At 52.7% G+C, this 22280-nt stretch overlaps 1 protein-coding gene across 1 annotated transcript in view; it reads right to left on the bottom strand.

The window, feature by feature from the left end:
- LOC111151134 (plakophilin 1) overlaps positions 1-20745 on the bottom strand; it is a 47443-nt gene extending 26698 nt beyond the window's left edge. Inside the window, exons 1-2 of the mRNA XM_022508921.1 lie at positions 20490-20745; positions 10304-10410 (exon numbers count right to left, since the gene is read on the bottom strand). Of these exons, the coding sequence (XP_022364629.1) occupies positions 10304-10410; positions 20490-20691 (309 nt within the window). The 5' untranslated portion in view covers positions 20692-20745. The remainder of the gene's footprint in view (positions 1-10303; positions 10411-20489) is intronic.
- Between the last annotated feature and the right edge of the window lie 1535 nt (positions 20746-22280).

Here is a 22280-nt window from a genome sequence, read left to right as displayed (position 1 = left end):
GAAGCAGTATTTACGATAGCCAAGACATGGGAATGACCTAAGTGTCCATCAATGGATGAATGGATAAAGAAATTGTGGCGTATATATATATAAACAATGGAGTATTATGAAGCCATAAAAAGAATGAAATCTTGTCATTCCCCACACCACAGATGGATCTTGAGGGTATTATGTTAAGTGAATTATGTCAGATAGAGAAAGACAATTATCATATGACCTCTCTTATATGTAGAATCTAAAATCCATCCCCCTCAAGCCCCAAAACCCAAGAAAAAATACATAAAAACCAAGCTTGTAGATACAGAGAACAGACTGGTGGCGGCCAGAATTGGGAGGGGTGGGGGTGGGGCTGGAGAAATGGGTGAAGGCGGGTCAAAAGGTTAAAAAAATATATTATCTTTTAAATGTTCCGTTAAAAACAAACTGTTCAGTCTGGCATGTGGCTGGTCACCTTGGGGAGGGGGATGTATTCTGTCGCTTTTTCCCTTGGCTCTCAGCTTTACCTGACCTGCTGGACCAGCTTTAGGAAAATTATCCTGCACGATGAGTTTGCGACCCAGAATCTCCCCAAGGGTGGGACAGGCACTGCTGGTGATTGTGAGGTGACGTCAGAGCATTTAAGGCACCACAATAACCCACATCAGAGCGCATGGAAAGCGCTTCCTTTTTCCATTTGATCACCACAAGGAGAAAGTCTAGGTTGGTGCCAGCATGTTTTTTTAACACTTGCCAGCCTCCCCTTTCTGAGCAGAAAGAAAAAAAAAAGGGGGGGGGTTTCTCTGGCAGGAATTAAATAAATTTGTTTTAATTTTATTTATTATTATTGGTTATAAGTTATGGTTAACCTTCATCTATGGCAAAGAATATTGGTTTTTTTTTTCACTTTTTAGTGATATAAATTTTCCTTTCAAAATTTCCTTTGAAATTTAAAAGTAAGCACATTAGAAAGAAATCATAGTTGGTCAATGATTTCATAAAAATTGTAACAGCAGATCGCAAATGACCCAGGTTTGGGAAACACTGTTGCCCATGGTGGCAAGGGTACCCAGAGACTACAGTGTGACAAGATGCTCTGGGCAAGAGTCCAAGGGAGATCCGGGGCCCAGTCCTGTTTCTTCCCTGTCTGGCTGTGCAGCCTTGGGCAGTCACCGCACCTTTCTGATCCTGTTTCCTCAGCTACAGAGGGCCCTATAAGGCTTCTTCTGACTTCGGCATTCTAGGATTCAGCCCCCACTGAAGTCACAAACAGCCTCCTTCCCAACCTAGCTCAGTGCTTCTGAACAAACTCCACAAACCCCACCTTCATTCCCTTCACTCCATACCCTTGGGCGCCCTGCAGGGGAGAAGGAGGAGAGGACTGCAAGTCTAGAGCCCCAGAGCTGCTTCTCCTCCCAGCTGCGTCTCTAACCCCTCCCCTCCTCCACTCCCCACCTGATTTGATTTTGTTTTTCAGCTGAGCTGGCTCTCCTGGGGCAGGAAGGCCTCCGTAGAGACTTGCCAGGGCCCTGGGGGAGAATGCTGAGCCTCGCCCTAGCAAAGGGTGGGGAGAGCTCTTCCACCCACTTGGGAAATGCTGCTGCATTTGTCTCACTGAGCTCTGTGACAAAAGGAAAACTCTCAAACCAGAAAAGAGGCATCAGAAGATCTACCCAGGGCTGAGTTTTCGTGGGTCCCACTCAGGTCCCCCTGTTTCCCCGCTTGGGAGCGTCTGCAGCTCCCCGGGTGGCGGGTGAGGAGATCCTAACTCACTCCAGCCCACTGGGCTCTGGACTCAGTTCTGCCAAGTCTGCCTGTGGGGTACCGGGCAAGTCCCTGCTCTTTTCTGCAGCTTGATTTCCCTGCACAGAACATCAGAAGAAGGAGAACACCTACCGATCTCACGAAGACGGAGGAATCAAGTGGGGAAGTAAAAACATGAGCACTGGGGGTAAATTCAATTTACCAATTGAAGGGATTAGTGAGGATGGGGATGCTGGAGATCAGAGTTCTTCCCTGTGGGAGACAGCTGCAGATGAAGGCGGGAGTGCTGTGGCCATCTGGCCACCTGTCACCTGCCCGCTCACCCCAGAACCTGGGTGGGGGGGGTCCTGCCCAGACCTCCTGCTCCTTCTGGGACTGGGGCCCCACCTTCCAGGGCCAGGGGCTGGAGCTGGGGAAGGAGACCCCCCCCCACTTCCAGCTGAGGGAACGCAGGCCTGCATGGTTCAAGCTATCTACTCTGAATGCTATCCTCTCTGACTCTCTTGCTTCCTCCTTGAGTTGTTGTTAACTATAGTGTCAGGACTTTAAAGACTTGTTGGTTGAGTACATTAGTTCTTGCCAGGACCAAAAAAAAAAAACCAAAAAAAAAAAAAAAACACCAAAAACCAAGCCAGCCAACCCACCCACCCACCAACCACACAAAACACCAGGACCCAAACAAAACTCCGCTAATTTTTTTTTTCTGGAAAAAATAAAGAAGTTTACAATTATCCTTGATTCTTCCGATCTTCCCTCTAAAGTCCCAGAGGGTCTACTTTAAGTATGTGTGTGAGAGGGAAGGTGAGAATAGTGACCAACTCATGCAACTTTCCTTCTCGGGAGAAGCCATTTCCGTTCTACGGGGCCAGGGGGTCAGCGGCCTCACAGCGCACACCCCGGCGTCTCGCCCTCACCTCAGAGCTCTCCGCAAACCGAATGGTACTCGTGGGGGCTTGCTGACAGACTGAGCTGGAGGAAGATGTAAACCAGGCTCTGCCATCTCTCCTGAGGAGAGAGGCACCGTCTGAGGAGGGCCAGCGGCTGACCGTGTCCAGGGCTGGCAAAGCCCGATGCTGCCCACCACCTCTTTGGCTGCCCCACTGAGTCCCTGACCCTGACCTCTGTCCCTGAGCATTCTGGCCAAATTGTCTGGCCTCCTGTCCCCATGAGGATCCTCACTGCCTGATTCTGGGTCTGGTGCCCCTCAGGGGCACAAGGCAGGGGTGGGCAGCATCCTCGCTGAGCTTAGGGTCATGGCAGGTCCCGCACCCCCAGGAATCGGTGGCAGGAGGCCAGGGAGGCTTATGAGACCCCTGGAGCTGCCAACATGCACACAGCCGCCTTCCTTGGGGGTGATCAGTCAGAAAAGAGGGCCCAGACGCTACTGTCAGACCGAGCCCCAGGCCTAGGAGAGTTTGTCCTCTGCCCACATTCTCTCTGCGAAGGGCAGCCCTCCTCTCCTTTCACACCCCACTCCAAGCTCAGCTCAGCTCTTCCGGTAGCCTGGCCTGGTTTTCTCCACTTGGAGCCCACCCTTGGACGCCGCTGGCATGTACTTGCCGGAACCACGTTCCCCTCCCTTTGCAAGCCCGTGGCGTGGACATGCGAGGCATTCCTCAATTTCTCTCTCCCAAGGAAGGCCACGGGCTCTGTGATGTCAGAGCTGCGAAGAGATGCTCTGAGCCACTGTCTAGTCTGCGGACGGTCAGCCTGAGGCCCAGCCGGGGAGTCCCCGAGTCTCAGCAACAGTCCCCAGGGCAGTGATGTTCTGAGAAGCCCACGGCCAGGCTGGGGCTTCCTCCTTCCCTCTGCCCCTCCCCCTCCCTTTAGGTTCCAACTCGAAGGCAGCGGAACTCCTCACGTGGAAAGCAGCGCCCTTCTGGTAGACTACAGCTTAGGAAGGAGGGCCCCTCCCTGAGGGACACTCCAGATGTAGGTGTGGGCCACAGACTTCTTGCATAGGAGTGTCTCTAGCCTCAGCAAGGTGTCTGTGAAAACACACTACAAGCCAAGCTACTGCTTTCCACAGGGAGGGGTGCCCCTGGAGCCGGCCCTGCCCGCTCTTGCTCCCGCGCCTTATTCTCTCGGGCACATTCTGTCCCTCAGCAAGTAGGATCATTGTCTCTTCTTGTTGGGTGAGAGCCTGGGGCCCCGTGGGACCCTCCTATCTCCTAGGGCCGAGTGGGAGTGAGTCACGGGCTGGCAGCAGGGACACTGAGTTGGCAAACACATCAATCACTCCCTTTTGGGGCAGGAGCCATGCCCGCTTGGGAGAAGGAGCCTGTATCCCCTCTATCTTTCTTCCCCTGAACTTTTCAAGAACAGAGGCCCGGCAGGCACAGCCAAAGGAACCCAGGTGGCCCAGGTGACATTCAGAGCTGAGAAATGGGAGCAGGGGAGGAGGTGGAGACTGCGTTTTACATCAGGGTCGTTATGAGGTGGAGCCATTGGCCGTGTCTGTTTCCTCTCTGTGAAGCCGAAGTAAATGAGGTCCTACCACCTTTCCATCCTGTTGCAAGGGTTAATTAACTGCTGTTCTCCTGGTGCTTGGAGATGCTCAGATGAAAGCGGGGTGGAAGTGCAGAAGCCAGTATCCCTCCGGGGGCCTGAGGTGGGGGTCTTAGCGGGAGGACTGGCCCCTGCTCTCGGGGAGACCTCCATGTAAGCTTTGGCTATGGAGCCCTGTGGCTACTCAGCTCTCAGGTCACACAGACCCCTGAGAAGCTGGAGCTGAATGCGTCCTTGTCTCGGATCTAATCCCAATGTGCCTTCCTCCCTGGATGGGAAAGCCAAGGTCTGGAGAGGTGAAGACCACCCTGGATCCCTTAGCTGGTCGCAGCCCAGCTGAGACGAGAATCTAGGCCTCCCCTTAAAGATCTGACATGCCAGAGCCATATCCCCTTGCTGCCTTTTGGAACAGGAATTCCCACCCATTTTAGAGATGGGCAAGCTGAGTCGCAGTCAGGTTAAGAACCAGCCCAGGCCACATAGCCAGTTAAGGGGCAAAGCCAAGATTTAGATCTGAAGTTCCTGGCCAAAGTGCAAGGCTTATTCCTCTACACCAAGCTTTTTTTGGGGGGGAACAGACCATGTTAACTGTAGATTGGTGAAGATGGTCTCTTTCTCTACTTTAAGGGCAAGGATCCTGTCATGTTTCTTTCTGGCAGCTCCTCTGTAAGAGTACTTGGCCCAGGGCCCTGCTTCTGTGGACACTCCAACCACATGGCTAACTGGAGAACACTGTGCTTGGGTTTCCCATCCCCTATGGAAGCTTCATGCAACTTCAACCCTCTGTCTGTAAAAGCGGGTCACCCAGGTGGCTTCAGGTCTGGGCTGGGCAGGATCACTTCTTCTCAGGGTCAGGGTCTCTAACATGTTGTCCACAAAATGCTGTCATGGGTAGATCATCAAATACTGACACGTCAGTTAGGCAAGTTCAGCTAAGAATGGTTCAGGAGAAAGATCTGCCAGTGAATCCTGGCTTAAAGTAGAGAAATGGGGTCCATAAACAGGACAAAAGCAGAACTTTCCCTGGTTATACTCCTGGGGTTTCTCACCCTGAGGAGCATGGGGCTGAATTTAACTGAACATGGATGAATGATTCAATATGGCGGCACCCCAGGTGTGCCCTAGCCCAGACCTCCTGGCTGACGATGCCCACATGGGTTCCCTCTCCTAGAAATCAGGTCCTGGGCGGGAGGGGCTAGTTCAGTCCCTAACCGGAGAACATTTTACTTGATGTGACCTCCCAGAAGACCTGAATGCCTGATTTGTAAGTAGGAAAACCTTTTCAAGCTGGAGATGGAAGGAAAGGAGATAATTATCTTAATCCAGAAACATTCCCTGTAAATCAAAATTGTCCACTTGCCTCAGCTAGGACAAAGCCCTGTTGTAGGAACCCACTTTCAGCTTTGGAATGGAAGGGCTATGCCTTCCAGGGCCTCGAGCTCTCTACTCCCCTCAACTTGGTCTCAGCTGACCCAGAGGAAGGTATTCAAGGGACTCATAAAAGGTCCCCTAATAGGAGTCAAACAGCTTCTACTTTCTCACCAGTGGCTATGGCCTGAAGTAATTCTGTTTGCGTCTCTGGCCTAAGAGAGGATCACTTAAGGAAGTCCTGTTTTGTTTTGTTTTTTTTTTTAAAGATTTTATTTATTTATTTGACAGATAGAGATCACAGGTAGGCAGCGAGACAGGCAGAGAGAGAGGAGGAAGCAGGCTCCCTGCTGAGCAGAGAGCCCGATGTGGGGCTCGATCCCAGGACCCCGGGATCATGACCTGAGCCGAAGGCAGAGGCTTTAACCCACTGAGCCACCCAGGCGCTCCCAGAAGCCCTCTTTTTAATATGGGGAATGTGTGGGAAGATACCCTGACCTAGGGTTGCCAGATTTGGCAAATAAAAATACCAGATCTGAATTTCAGGTAAACAACAAGTAACATTTTAGTGTAAATATGTCCCAAGTATTGCATTTTATTGCATTTTATTTGGTGCCTCTGCCCTGACCCCCATTAACCCCTAGAGCTGAGGGATTCCAGCTTGAGTTTAGGAAGGAAAAAATGGCTGCTCTCCTGCTTTTGAGTGAGACTGGCTGCTCAGGGAAACAGTAGGCTTGATTGGGGGACAGGAGAGGGAGGAAATGGAGGGATCTAAACTTGTAGCTACGTTTCTTGCAGGTCCCTAAAACGTGGTTGTGGTATTAAAATATTGAGATGCGAAAACCAAAACCAAACCAAAACAAAAACCTCAGATAAAGAGACTATCGAAAGTCTGGAGTAATGAGAGCAAAACTCCATCAGATTAGGAGTTAGGAGGCCAGGGGTCTAGTCTGCTGTTCTATTAAGCGGCTATGTGACTCTTGCTAATTTACCCTCTCCGGACCTGGATATCCTCAGCTGTAAAGTGTCAGCCTCCCTGGGGCCCTAATATTTCACTAGTCTGGTTCTGAGAACCAGAGCACGGCACAGTCGTTGATCCGAGATACTGAGCAGCGGGACTAAAAAGTGCCCCATCCTTTGCCCCACCTCCCCTAACTCCTCCCTCTCCCTGAGGTCTGTGCCACCCTGGGGCTCCTGCCACATCTCTGAAGGAGGAGGAGGTTGGAATGGCCGACAGAGAGTTGACTGGGTCGATGACTTTCTTTGTATCAATCTTCCCCTTTCTTTAAAGTCCCTGATGCTTTTTGTGTATCAGACTAACTTTGTTTTAAGTTTTATTTTATGATAAGACTCTCTCTGGGGCGCCTGGGTGACTCAGTGCGTTAAAGCCTCTGCCTTCGGCTCGGGTCATGATCTCAGGGTCCTGGGATCGAGCCCCGCATCGGGCTCTCTGCTAAGCAGGGAGCCTGCTCCCCCTCTCTCTGCCTGCCTCTCTGCCTACTTGTGATCTCTGTCAAATAAATAAATAAATAAAATCTTAAAAAAAAAAGACTCTCTCTGTTCAGTTTTCTTAATTTTTGATATAAGTGATCATCGACTATAAATGTATAGTTTTACGTCTATTTAAATTAGAAGACTATTGCTGATATAGAATATAAGGTCAAATCACAAGGTAACACCATTGCTTTTTAAAGATTTTTAGAACTTTCATTTGGGAACTGCCCGCAGATCCTTTGCATATTTAAATAACATATATACTTCATGGTGACCGATCTTTGTTATTTGAAGTTCATTTGATATTTGGAACTGGAGCCAAATCTGGGGAGTGAGGGGCTCAAAGTGGCTAATATTGTTTCTGGTGAAACACAGGTCATGACAGTAAAGAAAGGAGGCTGGTTTTCTTATATTATACGGCTCCTAAAATGACACTGATAGCTGTGTTTAAAAATTTTTTTCTTAGAGGGTCTGGAAATATTTTGAGCAACCGCAGAACTGCTGCAGTAGTCCAGGAGAGAAACTCCTGCCTGCATTCAACTTGTCCTCCTACCTCCACGCTTCTCCCAACTCGACTGCAAGTTCACTGAGGGCGAAGAGTGAGTCTCCTCAGCTGGGTGTCCACAGTGCGCGTCTCGCTCCCTGCCCTGCCCTGCCCCGGAGTTGCTCAATGCAAATTGGCTGACGGCATGGACGTGAAGTATCTGAGGGAAAACGGTCCTTCAGCAGCTTTCAGCAACTTCTGAAACCTGCTGACGAGGCTTGTGCAGACGAAGCACAGCCTGCTCCCCTCATTCCCTGACTTGTGCCGCCATATTGGTTTCACCAGAAGGGAGGGGAGGAAATGGTCCTGTGCCAGTTGTACCAGCCATGGGAAAATCCCTCAGACGTAGATTATCTCACCGCCACTGAGCTCTATTACCTTTTGTCCCTCTCTTCTTCTCCCTAAGTCCTGGCCCCACTTGGTTTTGCCCCGTCCTTGGCTGATTATATGCCTGGCTCCAATATCAATTATTCCATTTCCTCCCTACCTCGCCCCCTCCCTCTGCCAAATCCTCGTGTGTGCTCAGCTCTTCACCGTTCCCATAGCCTCCCCTGAGCTGAGAGGAGACAGGACGTGCCTCAGCAGCTACCCTGACATGAGTCATGTCTGAAGTCCCGCCAGTGAAGAAGGAGCAAGGAGGGCTGGGCCTTAGGGCGCGGGAAAGGGAAGGAATTTTCATGGATTGTCAGAAAACAGGCACAGGGAGGGGTGGGGGCAGTTTGGGAGCATCAAAGGCTGTTGAGATTATTGAAGACGGAGTTGATTAACTAGAAGAAATGCCAAACATGGGCCATGTGGAGATTTTTTTTCTAAAGAAAGACCCCTGAAGGAGCTCCTTTGCAGCTCTTGGTTACAAATTTCCACGTGTAATGACCTCACACTGCCCATCTGATAACACTTCCCTGTTAACGTAACATCAACCTGTGGGTGAAGTATACACACAGATATCCTCATTCCCATTTTACAGATGAGAAGACTGAGACTCTGAGAAATTAAGAAGTTTATCTAAAGTCACAGAGCCATGGAGTGGTAGAAACTGGACTAACCCAACTAAGCTTTAGAGGCTCTGAATTGTAACGAAATATATGTAAAGACCTGTACCATCCAGCGGGTCGGCAGGATTATTCATTCCTACTGCTGGTGCAGTCCAGGGATCTGCCTTCCCTGGGTCTCATATAAGCCTTTCTACTAAGTCATTTTCTCTAAGTCAGATTTGGTCTGGTCATCATTCTTGATGTCAAAGCACTTTATCCACATCTGTGCCTGATCTGTCAGCTTCTGGGCTCAGCCAACTGTCTATATGTTGTACTGAGGAAATCAACTGACATCAAAAATTAGAAAAATGGGAGGGAAATAAACTTGCAGGAAACCCGGTTAACTCTTCCTTTTGGTCCCTAACCTGGAACATACAAGAAAGATGAATACTCCCCAATTAGCCCCAACAAGAACTTAGGAAGGAAGGATCAAACTGACAACGAAAAGAACCCTTGACTCCTAAACCACCCACCCTCTCCCTTGCTCAGGACCCCAAAACTCAGGGGTGATACCTGTAAACAATGTGAACTCAAAGCAAATGCCACTGAAGCCTGGAGCCCCAAGAAGACAGTGCCCCAGATTCCCACAGAAAAGCAGCCTTTCGTTCCATGTGCATAATGTCTCACAAAAGAATTCCCAAGAACCATACAGGCTAATGTTGGAATTAGCAAAATAAGTGAAAGTCACAGATTTTGGAGACAGGGAGAAAACCAAGGTGTCATTTAGCCCAATACCTCTGATATTGAAGAAGAGGAAAACTCCTACAGTGGCTTATATATTTAAACCAGAACATTTACCATTGACCTTGGTGCAGGGGTAGGGCTAAATAAATATTTGTTCATAACGGATGGGTGGGCATAGTAGCTGGAAATCACACAGAAAGACACTGACAGGGCCAGGATTAAAAGATCTAGAATAACTCTACCTTTGTTAGTTAAAAAAAAAAACAAAAAAAAAAAAAAAAAAACCCTTAAAACTGATGATCATCAGTTTTTTTTTTTTTTTTCATGCACATTATTTCATTTTTCCAACATAGGGCTCAAATTCAGGACCCTGAGACCAAGCATTGCATGTTCTACCAACTGAGCTGGCCAGGTGCCCCTGTCCAACTTACAAACTCAACACTCCACTCCAGCATGTAATGCAGGGGACAAGCTCTCCCAGCCCCAGGGGACTTCTAGAGCAGCGTCCTTGGTCATTGGCACATACTGAGCAGAAGGCCCCCTCTAGGATTTTCCTCAAGATCTCTAAGTTAATCCATAAATGGAACTTAAGAATTCAAACCCCTCTCAAATCCATATCATAGCAGACATTCTAGAAAATGGACTTAAAACACATGCCCTTTTTTTAATGCTTTTTCTAAAATGTTCTCATTGGAGACATCTGGAAATATCCAATCAGCCCAAACAGCAGACTATACTGAGAGCCATCCACGAAGTAATGGGCAAGCAAAAGGACCTGGTGGGGGCTGCTGGGCCTCACCTCAGGGACCAGTGCAGCCCCTTCCCACCCCATGTCACTCTTCTCAGCAACCAATGCAGGTTTGCTCCGCCACAAACCGTAAACCATCCTCACGAACATTCTGGGTCTTTTTGAATGGAAGCAGCTCCTTACCGGATATCCCCACGAGCCATTCCCCGCCTGGAACTTGGAGTAGTAGCTGCTCCGGCTGGTGGTCCCATAGTTGTTGTAATTGTCGGCCAAGCCATCGTACATGGAACCTTGAGGACAAAGGCAAGGGGTTAGGACAGGGGTGGCCATACTCTTCACTCACCTCTCCTCCCCACGGTATCTGGGTCCACCATGCCCCATGGAAGAGACCAGGGCTGAGCTCTTGAAGGAGGAGGATAACGAATACATCATCTGCTTGCTGTCTCTGTCTCTCTACTCTACCTCCTCCACGGTCAGGGCCAAGAAAGGGCCCAGGCCGACTGTTGCAGGGACAGCTCTGCAAATCTTGGCCGAGCCCCTCCTGGGCCGACTGAATGTCTCCTTGCTGCTTGGGGTCGTTGACACCTACAAGCCAGGAGTTGGCCGGGAGGGCCATGGAGCACCGCCATTCGGTTCTGGGGAATCACGAATCCACATTCCACAAGGATAAGCTCCCCACTGGGGGAGGACTGGCAGGATCTCAGCATTCCAGGTCCAGAGCTCTGAGGTCAGAGCCACAGACCAGTGAGAGTTGATGAGAGGCCAATTCAGGGCAAAACTCTGGTTCCAAATCTCAGTCCAGCTGCTGGCGATGACACGGTCTCTTGTCCCTTCCTTCATCTCCCACACGCTCCAGATGGGGAAGGGGGGTGGCCACCAACCTCAAAGGCCCCAGTGAGGATTAATTAATGTTTTCAGAGTGTTTGGAGACCCACAAATGACAGGCTCAGTAAGAGGACAGAGTGTCATTAGGGTTATTAGCGGCAAAATGGCTTTGAATCATAGAAATCCGAACTGGGTTTTGGGCTCCTGGTGGGGCTGCCTTCCCTTCTCCCCTTCACCAGGTGGCAGGTGGGCCCTAAAGGACAGTCCCCCAACTCTGCAAAAGTTGGTCTGTTGGCTGCCTTACTGTCCTTGAAACACAGCTGACTGGGACATGGCCATGACTTTGCTCACACCATGCCCCTGGCCGAGTCTGCCTTCCCTTCTCGGCCACAACATTCAGATCTCACGTATCTTCCAAGGCCAAGCTCGGGATCTCATCCCTTTGGGGAAGCCTCTTCTGTCCAGCCTTGCCCAGGGTGATCTCTTCTACCTCTAAACACATCCTTCTCTGCTGTCTGGACCCTGAGTCACATCCTGCCTGCTGTCCCATTCCCTACACTGGGATCTGCATGAGGGGAAGCCAGGGCTCTATGGCCTGGGCGTCCAGAGCAAGGCTTGCCCTACACTTTTTTACATGATGAGCTTCCTGGGGAAAAACGGAAAGTGGGATCCAGTGAGAGCCTCCTAAGGGGAATGGGCACTTCTTTTCAGAAGTGATGGTCAGACTCCAGCACCAGAAGCCCCATCTAGGGGGAAGGGTTTGACAGTGATCTTACCTGGCCAAATTAGCTCCTTCCCTTCTGCCACACCCACTCAGATTCCTAAGCCTTTTTAGGGTAATGGGTGGGGGGGGGGGGGGGGGGGTAGTTGTGACAGAAGGAATACCGGGGGGGGGGGGGGGAGCTTTGGAATGTGCCAGGTGTCTCTGCTCGGTGCCGTTTCTTCTGTCTGAAGCCACCTAGAGGACTGCCCCATTGCACACAGGAGGGGTGACCGGCCCTGATTCCCATCCCCTCCCCCGCCATCATGGAGGATCAATAGGCCATTAGTGTTATCGGCTGTGGCAGAGAGAACTTGCCCTGGGAGCCCAGAGCTGTTGACATTGGTCTTGGCTCTGACATTTGGCCAAGTCACTTGTTCTCTCTGGGCCTCAGCTGTTTCTTCTGTAAAAAGAAGGGGTTGGCCTCTCTATGCCCCGAAGGCCCCATACAGTGCCAGCGTTCCACGGCTGTGTGATTACAGGGACCCATGCGTGCCCCATGGCATCCATAGAAGTTCGCAAGGAAGATGGGGAGACATCAAAGCCTACACCACCACTTCCTTTGCTGCCTGCCTCAGGGTCCTCCCAGAGGTGTCCTGCGGGCCCAGGCCTGGCTCCTGAGGGGACTCTCCCTGAGCCTCTGACTTCATCCGAGCTCCCTACTGAGTGCAGGCAGCTGGTTCCTCTTCCTTTCTCGGGAAGCTGCCCCTCCCTGGAAAGGCTGCGCTTTGTCAGGAGGAGTCTAGAAGCAGTCTCATGGGCTGAGATCCAGAACCAGCTAACACCAGGGAAGAGGCTATAGGCAGGACCCTAGGCATGCACGGTCGGGCCCTGAGGTGGCTGACGGCTGGTCTCGTCTGACTCTCCTCCATCCAGCCTACTTCTATCATCCCTTCCAGGGTTTCACGGGCCAGAGGTCACTTGGCTGTTGGCCCGGGAGCAGGGACGTCTCACCCAAGGACGGCTGCGGGTCAGCCAGCAGCTTCTAGAAGGAAAATCCGGATGGTGACAGACAAAGAGTTCTATGGAGCCCCAGGGAGGCCTGCTGCTAGGGGAGGCATAACCCAGGAGGCTTAGTGGAAGGCAGGCTCCCATGGGGTCTCCACTTCTTCTCAAAAGGGAATCTGTTAGCAGTGACAGTGACATCACTGCTGGTCATCAGATGAAGCATCTCCTCCATGCCCTGCACCTGCCCGCCTCCCTCTCACATGATCTTCTCCATGTGGGAGGCAGAGTTCTCTGCCATGGAGGCAGGGGTGAATAAGACCTCTGGAATGCTCTATCATTCCAAAAGCCAGTACTTTTGTCCCAGTGGTGACTTTACTGATGACAGGTGTGGGCTATGGCACTCACTTCTGGTGAGACCAAGGCCTCCGGGCCCTTCCAGGTGGCTCCTGAAGGCAATCCCTAAGATCCATCTGCAATTGGGGTTAAGATCACCTGACTCCCACCTTAAGATGCCTTGTTTGGCTTCCTTGTGACAAAGAGGCTGCCATCACACCAGCCAGCACTGCTTCTCTGGCAGAGGTTCTGGTAGGGTCTAAGAGGAGTCCAGAGAAGTTACCTACTTGAGGTCACACTTTGCATTGTGCCCGATGACCAAAAACATGCAGGTAGGAGGTGAGGTAAGCTCTTTTAATAAGAGTGCTGCTCCCCTCTCCTGACCCTAGGGTGTCTGGCTGGTACACATTACCCTTGGAAAGTCAGGTTCAACAGCAACAACATGGGGGTTTTCCATGACAGTGAAGGTAATAGCTCTGACAACTTTCCCTTCTCTGTCAAGTCCCCTGACTTCTTCACAACTCATTTCCAGGAAGCCTTTCCTGATTAACTCCACCTGGTCCCATCACCCCTGGCTCCTCAGAACAGGGGCACTGTGAGGTGTAGTCAGTTCTCCATCTGACTGTGCCAGTACCCACCGTCATGTACTTCGGGCACTGAAGCAGGCATCGTGTCTCTCCTTTCCCTGGGATCTTGGGCACAGGGCATGGCTCTGTCTGGGGCCAGGCCAGACTTGCACTGAGCGGGTCCTTTTTGTCAACCAGTTCACCCCTCATGGCTGAGGGGCTTAGGTGCCTGATGCCTGGAGGCTCCATGTCCCCCAGATTGTAGCATGGGACCAGGGTCCTTGAAGGCTACTCAATCAGGCCCTTCTCCCACCCAAAGACGTCCTGCTGGGTGGGGTAATCCAGGAAGATGGAGGATCTGAGAGGAGCTGAGAAGAGGCACATCTACCTCCTTGAGTCTTGGTGTCAGGGGGAGTAAGGGGAGGTGATCCCAGCACCCAGCTCACCCCACAGAACCACCCCGGACTCTTGTAGCTGAGCGCCCGCATTCCCACTGTTTCCTCCATAAGGGTGCATACGCCAGAAGCAAAGGGTGACGGCTTCTCAGCAGAGCTGGATACCAGACAAACTTGTGCCTTGACCCCAGGAGGCATCTGTCAACCCTCAGAACCCCGAGGTCAAAGAGCAAAGGTCTCAGAGAACATATTGCTTTCTCCAGCGTACCATCAATTCCAGCTGCTCTGTCCACACAGCTTGTCTCATCTGGGTCAGAGTTTCAGGGTGAAAAGCCATCTCAAAAAACCCACCACTCAGATCGTCAGTGTCCCAGGATACCGCTTGCCTTTGCTGCCTATGACGAGGGTCTGGTTCTCTCTGGTGTCACAGGGGCAGTGCAAGCTTTCTTGGCTACCAAAGCTTTATGGAAGGAAGCTCCTTTGTTGGGATACATGGGCTTCTCTCTCCGGCGGGGATGGGCCAACCCTTGCAGGGATGACTCATCCTCTTCTACCTTCCAAGCTTTCAAATGGGTCACACCCACCGCACCTGAAACATTCTTTCTCTTCTTCTCAGCCAAACCCTCTCCCTGCATTCAACACCTTGCACCAAAATCAGCTTCTTCTAGAGGTGACCCCACCCAGCTCTGGGCACTCCAAACCCTCTAGCGTAACCAGCTCGGCTTTCTGGCCAGCTGCTCTACTCACTCCGTGCTGGCCTGTGTGTTCCTCAGTGTGGTTTCTGTACACTGGTGTGTGTGTGTGTGTGTGTGTGTGTGTGTGTGTGTGTGTGTACATGCACATGTACTTATGGGCCCTTCTCCCAGAAAGCAAGGAGGCTGAGAACTCCCTGGAGCAAGAGATCTTCTGCTTGCCCCCTACTCCTGACCCCAGGACCAGGGTCTGCCTGGACAAGGCACTCAAGACTTCTGCCTGACTGACCAACAGGCTGCCCGCAGGGACAGAGTTCATCTGAAACCGCTTTCCTCTCCTCCCTCCTTCCCCCGATCCCTCTCCCTTGCTGGTCAGGAGGCCTTGTCACAGCGCAGGCTGCACTGGATGTGAGTCTCTTGTTTGCTCTGTGTCCCATAAGGCCCATGTCTCTTCTGGCTTCTACGCTGATGTAAAGCCCATCTGCTCCTCGACACAGAACACTTGGGAAAGGAAGCTCATTATCTTTCAGCCCTGAAAATGCTCTTATTTCACCCCTGGAAATTTCTTCTACTCGTGGTGCTCAGTAAGGCTAGACCCATCGCAAGAAGAATTTAAATGAGGTACTAGGAAGAGCTGCCCGAAGACATTTCTGGGAGGATATACCTCTGGGAGGTTCAAGATTGGGCAGAAAGGGGTGCCCATGGGAACGTTCAGGTGCCCAAGGGAGGGGAATGGCCAGATGTCCTCCCATTTCCTTCTGCCCAGTCCAGCTGGGAGTGTTGTGGACATTCCTGTCTGGAAGCTTCCACACCTAAGAAGGGCAAGGAGTTCAGCACAACCTCACCAGGCACTTTGGCATGGTTCTTGCCCTTCTCCTGGGCATATGTATGGAACAGGGATGCTGCTACAGGGCTCTCCCCCCAGCTCTGCTGGGACACTGTCGAGCCCAGCTCTGCTACAGCCCCCCTTTCTCTTTCTGATCCTCTGTTCCTGGTCACCACGAAACCCAAGGCCTGGGCAGGGAGTGGGAGCATCTCGTGGGGACAGGGCCGGCATGGGGGCAGGGTGGTGGATTCGTGTGGACAAAGGTCAGAACAGGACACAGCTCCCAGGCTGGGGATCCAGACTAAAACACGGTCATCAGCAATCACCACCTTAGATGACTATCCGTCTTTATGCCTGTGTGTGTGTACGTGTGTGAAATCAGAATCTCTGAGGTGGGACGTAGGCACTGGCCTTTTTTAAAATTCCCAGATGGTTTCAGTGTGCAGTCAGGTTTGAGAGCAGCAGAGTGGACGGCTTCTGGTATGTTAGGATGTTTACAAGAGGGAAACCATGGGATTCTCACTGAGGGGACGAGTTTTTTTGTAGGACAGCTATAGACGGTGTGGGGGCACGGTCTGCCGAGGTAGGGAGTGATGGGATCTATTTCCAGAGATGGCTACCATCATAGCACACTTTTGAGATGCTCTAATCTGATGTCGTACAGTTGTAGAGACCCGGAGAGAGGCAATGACTTGTCCAAGGTCACACACCAGCTAGCAATCCGTCCAGGTAGAACTCAGGTTTCCTGACACCAGGCTGGACTTCTGCCCTTGACAGACTGCAAGGTGGGGTCTGTGTGTTCGCAAGAATGTGCCTACATGCATGTATGTGCATGGGTGTGAGTATATATGCATGTAAGTGTGTGTGCGTGTGCAGTGCGCGTCTGCAAAGAACTTCACCTGAGGATAGCTACCATTCTTCCATCTTATTTTGTCCAAACATCACACACCTTCTAGGGGCCATCCCCATGGTAGAAATAGTTCCCAGATTTGTAGACCTGAAACCATTGGCTTGTTGATATTTACAATCTGGCGTATGGGGAGAAACATTTGTTTCTTTTTCTTTTTCTTTTTTTTTAAACTTCTGCCAATGAGTTTAACTAAGGAGCAGGGTCCAGGGAAACAGCATTTGCTGTACAACATTCTGGAATACCTGGCGTTTTTGTATGTGTTGTAACAGGCGAACGGAAATTCTGGTAAAACCTCAGCTTCGAGCCAAGATACATTGTAAAGAAATAGGAATTGGTTCATCTGCAGTTTAATGAGGACGTTTTGCTGCTGGGACAAGTTAAAGCTCAGACACCCTTTACCCTCTCCCATGCCAGCTTTGGACCCGAGAAAACAATCCCAGGAGTGATGTCCGTTCATGGTCTGCGGTCAGGAACGGGCAACTTTCAAGACAGAAGAATGAGCAGAACCTCACACGGGCAGAGGTTCATGATGAGACACAGCCAAAAGCAGATACAGAAAGGCCAACAAAGGCGGGTCCCGAGGCAGGGACCTTCACCTGTGCACACCACGGCCACCAAGCCAGCCCGAGCCTGCCCCCTAGGACAGCCTTAAGTAGTAACTGCGCTATGAGGGACAGATGCAGAATGACGACGTGGGGGACAGGCACCTTTCCTAGCTCAGCGTGGCCCCAACCCTATCTCCGATGGTGGGGGGGGAATACAGGTTTGGCCATGTTAGAGACAAGAAAGGAGAAGGTTGAAAGTGAGGAGTCACGGACGTCTCAGCAGGGAGTGAAACAAACAAGGACAATGACGCTACTGTGCTGAGATTTCTTTGGAATGAGAAGTGATACGAAAAAGAAAGGCGGTGTCGTTAGACTGTCTGTGGGATGTGTATTCACGGTGGCGCTGAAGTTGGACCAAATGAGATTCAGGTTAAGCTTTAGGAAGAGGTTCCGAGTGAAGTTCTAAAGAACCGGAATGTGGAAAGATATTTCCGTGCGGGCTGCCTAACTGATGCACGAACCCTTGCCCCCCCCCCCCCCCCAACCAGGGCAGCTCAGGATAAACGCCTGTGGGGACTTTCCCGTCCCAGGCCGGTCAAGTTTCCCTAGCAAAGGGAAAATCTTCCCTAGCAAAGGGAAGACCCTAGCAAAAAAAAAATCTTTGGCTGAACAGCCCCATCATCGCCTCGGTTTTCTCCGCCTCCCATAGTCTGAGAAGACGCCCTGCTGTGCAGACACAAGGACACTCTGGAAACACAGGACAGCAATACTTAGCCCCCAGTTCAGAAAAAGGCCCAGATGGGCAGACAGGTTCAGAACAGCCTCCTTCTGCAGGGTCTCCCAAACCGAGCCCCCTCCTCCCTCCCTGGGGACGTCCTGACCAGGGCGAGGCCTTTATCTCATCTGCTGGTTTTGGGGAAAGCATGGGTGGAAATAGGTGTTGAGAGTCAGGCTCCTTTCAAGGGGCTCCTCTCCCAGCCCTTGGGGACTGGGACTTGGGGACTTCTGTCTTGCCAACAAGACAGAAGAGAACCCTCTTGGGGACAGACTCTGGAGAAAAGCAGGTTCTATTGCTGGGACCACCAGTGGCCGATTCCTGACTGTTCTTTACGGGGTACAAGGAGAGGTTTCTACCTGCCAGGGAACCTGTGAGGTGTGGCTTGCCTTCTCTGGGGTGGGTGTTCTCAACCCGAGGGGCCCTGGTGGGATTCTGGGGTTTCAAGAGAACCAAACTCCCTAGAGAATTCGACTCTTCTCTCTTGAAGGAGAATTCTAGTGTGCCGGGGATGGGGTTGGGGAGTTGGTTAAGGCAATGACCTGGGGTATGGTCCTTCCACAAGTCCCAGCTCGCCCCTCCCAGCAACCAGAGCAGGTGTGTGCTAAACAAACCAACACAAAAAGAGAGAGAAAAGTTAACAGGAATGGCCACTGAGCAAATAGGGAATGCCTGGGCGGTTCTGATGAAGAGAGGGGGGAAATCTGATGAAAACAAAGCCAGATAAACCAGAAACACCAGCTCCAAGTGACCCAACCGCCTCTTCCACCTAGGATGCCTCTGGGGAAACTGCCCCTGTGGGAAGTTCGCCAGAGCCGAGGGCAGAGGGGACACACCTACGGGGTCAGTCCTTGGAGAAGCGAGTTTCTGGAGAGGGAGGAATTAGCTGAGGAAGTCGAAGCTCACCTGGCTGGAGTCCCCTGGAGGACCTTGGGATGGTGAGAAGGAGATCCCATCGAGTAGGTGTTACCCTCAAAGGGCAAGGTCAGAAACAGAGCACTTGCCCGCATCCCCATAGTTGGGAAGGAGAAGGGGTGTTTGGAGCACCCGGGATTTTTGAGATCTTCCTGGAGCTGTGGCGGGGGATGGCATGGGAGTGGGAGAGGGACAGCTAAGTCTTGTGCCAAGAAGAGAGTAGGTTGTCTTGAGCTGTGTGACTGGGCTGTGGCCAGAAATGGGGACAGTTTTTTTTTTTTTTTAAATCCCAAACCTACTTCCAAAAAAGGCTGGTCAGCAGCTACCAAAGCACTAAGTAAAAGAGGAAGCAAATGCTCCGGAGTCTGGATGACATTGAGCAGAAGTGTGGCAGGAGAGCAACCAGGAGTCCAGGCCAGGGCAAAGGGCACACAAAGGGCAGCAAAGACCTTTAAGGTTCGGGTGCAGGGAAATCCTTGGCCAGCCATTTTCTCTCCCTCAGCTCTACAAAGGAGCCACTTGGGAGTGAGAGAAAGAGGAAAAGAGACCCAGCCGGAGTAGGAAGTTTGAGCTGGTTTGTGTGTGTGTGTGTGTGTGTGTGTGTGTGTGTGTGTGAGGGATGGGCAGGGGTCTGTCTCCTTTGACTCCTTCCTCTTTACTACCCCCCACTCCCCTTACTCTCTCTTAGAGGCCTGGCTCCATAAATAAGTCTTGGCTGACCGGTGCTGGTTTGAAGTCTGTAGAATCTTTATTAGCATTTACTAAATTTACCTAAACACACAAATAAACAGAAAGTTTGCTAGTCTGAGTGGAATTCTTATGGGAATCCTTTGTATTAAAGTATGTGGTCTATAAATTCTCCACAAATGCCCCTGTCAGATATTATACCTTCCTCCTTGAGTTTCAGGAGTCCTATCCCTTTCTCCTAACCTCCCGGTGTGGGGGACCTCTGCACCGAGAGTGGGGACCAGGGCACTGATGACTGGTCAGGCTGAGCACCTGAACTGGAAAAGTGCTCACCATGAGGTCTCAGCGCTGGGTGCCTTCTGGGATTTCCAGCCTTGCCAACCTCATTTCCTACCCTCCCCCTGACACTTGTTCCTTCCTACTTAAGCCAAGTGAGGCAGGGAGAATCCGGTGGGAAAGAAAGCTTCTGCATTAGCTACTGAGCAAAGAGGGCATCCGCAGCCACCCTTCACGGCCTGGGGGAGCCTCCGGAGCGCACTAGTCTTGGCGTGACCTTCCAACCAGATTCGCCTCTTCCAGGCGTGAGGTTCCCGCTAACGCGCTGCGCGTTCCAAGGGCTGGTCCCCGCTCCCTGCCGCGCCTCCCCGTCCCGCTGCGCTCTCCTGAGCCCCTGCTCCCGCCACCGTAACTCCCTCGCCCGGACCGGCGGCCACACACTGGTCCCACCTGGGCGGGAGACCTACCGGCCTGGGCGCCGGCTACCTAGCTACCTGCCGATGGCGCCGCGGAACTCGAAGCCCAAAGGAGGGGCGGGGAGTGAGGGGTCGGGGGAGACCGAGCTGAGGGGCGGGGGGTGCTGTTCCTGGAGCAGCCTGGGGTAAGAAAGCCTCCCGGACTCTGGGCCGGGTGTACCGGCCCGCGGGCCAGCCTCAGCCTCTGCGCGCGCTGGAGAGACGGCCTTGGCCGTGACCCTCCCCTCGCCGCGCGAACCCGCCTTCGCGCCCCCAGCCTGGGGCTCGCGCCAGCCGCTCGCCCGCACCCCCCGCCGCCGCACCCCGTCGGACCCGCCGCGCAGATCCCGCGCTCCTTAGCCTCCCCGCAGTCCCGGGAGGCGCGCCACCTTGGGTCCCCGCCGCGCGGGCGCGGGGCGCGGGGCCAGGGCGCCCGGGTTGCGCGGGCGCCGAACCTTTACCTCGGTTGGAGTGGCTCAGGGTGGACGACTGGGAAGACTTGGACTTCTGCCGCTTGACGGTCATCATCACCTGCTCCTGCACGCGCTGCCTGCCCGACGTGCCGGTCTTCATCTTCTGGTCCGACGGCAAAGCCAGCGTGGAGTTGTCCTGGTCCGGGAAGCATTCGTACGCCAAGGCGGTCTTGAGCGGCGAGTGGTTCATGGTGGCGGGAGGCGCGGGCCGGGCCTGCGAGAGCCGAGAGGGGCGGCGAGGGGCGGCGGGCGGCGGGCGGCGGGCGGCAGGCGGGCGGGCGGGCGCTGCTCTGCTGCGCTCAGCGGCTCCCGAGGGCCATAGAGTGAGTGGTCCTGGTGAGGCTCCCGGCGGCGGCTCTTGGCGCCTCCGCCCCGGCTTGTCCCTCTGCTGGCACTGGCGAGGCCCGCCCTCGGTCAGACTGGATATACCGCCCCTGCCCTGCACCACCCACTCCACTGGCTGCGCGCCGCCGCCGGGGCCGAGCTGCAGGGCGCTGCCGCTGCGGGAGCGAGCGCTCTTGGGGGGCAGGGCTGCGAGTCCCGAGTGTGGGACCTCGGCGTCTCCCGGCCCTCCGCTCCTTTCTCTCGCTTCCCTCCCCTGTGACGTGCAGGAGGTGAGGCCCCCAGGGAGACGCCCCTCTTTCCTGTCCCTGCTTGCTCATGGAGAAAGTATGTGCTCAGCTCAGGAACCCAGGGAGACTTCTCTCGAGGAAAAGGAGTCTTTCTTGACCAGGCCCCCGGGAGAGCCAGAAATCCACCTTCTTCTGTCCTGAGGTCATGGCCTGTGGGGGAGGACAGCCTCTGTCCAAAGGGAGCGCTCAGTCCTGTGGAGACAACCATTCTAGTCTTAGGCAGCTTCCACCTGAAGGGACGGGGGTGGGGTGGGGTGGGGGCAGAGGCATGTAGTCCCAAGGACCAGACTGGAGATAGAAAACCACACAGTAGTACACCTGTCATGTGTGGGCATGCCAGAGGAAAACGCCATGTGAACAGTGGGTCCTCTCTGAAACTCCAGACTTAGCCTGTAAAATGGTGCTGGCACATATTAGGAGCTCAATAAAAAGTACTTTTGAATGGATGCATGAGAGCTAGCCAACTTAAGGTAAATTAAGTCTACCTTGTATCCTACTCAGATCCTTCCTGGAAACCTGGAAGGCTGCCTGCCCCATAAAACTACCCCACTACACGGACTTACTATTCTGGGACTTCTGTGTGCATTCTCCTAGACACACAAACCCCTGGGGGCACATGTATAGTGACGTTCACGGAGCGAGGTCCCAGGCAAGCAGGTAACCCCACCAGGAGCTGAGAATTTCAAAAACCATGTTGATGGAACGCTTCCTAAAAGACATCACACCCTGCCTTTCCTCCTTAAGCAAAAGACAGTCACGGAATTCACACACTTCTTAATGACTCCGGAGTCTCCTTCTGGACATCATTTCTGAACTGTGTAGCAGAGCAGCCCATCAGCTCCTTAGTTTTGGGGAGTTCCCCTGCGGTGTTACCCTCTCACAGCTGTCCCTTGAGCTGTCCTTTGTATTTGCCTCTCATGGCTTACATACTTCATTTTTTAGTTTGCCTTCGATCTGCAGAGGAGGGAGCGGTCAGAGGCTACGCTTTCTGGGAATTATGGGACGAAGGATCGCAAAGCTAGATTGACAGTCTCAGAGACCTTGTGAAGGTCACTTGCTCATTTCCTGGGAAGTGGGTGTTACACGCAGGGAGCCCCTCCTTCTCCCCATAATGCATGGGGTAGCCACGTGCCGAGCAGCATGTTGT

This window comes from Enhydra lutris, unplaced genomic scaffold, assembly GCF_002288905.1.
Source record: "Enhydra lutris kenyoni isolate GAN:26980312 unplaced genomic scaffold, ASM228890v2 scaffoldscaffold25, whole genome shotgun sequence".
Classification (NCBI taxonomy): Eukaryota; Metazoa; Chordata; class Mammalia; order Carnivora; family Mustelidae; genus Enhydra; species Enhydra lutris.
Note: the sequence above shows the minus strand (reverse complement) of the source record. Positions and strands in the feature narration are given on the sequence as shown.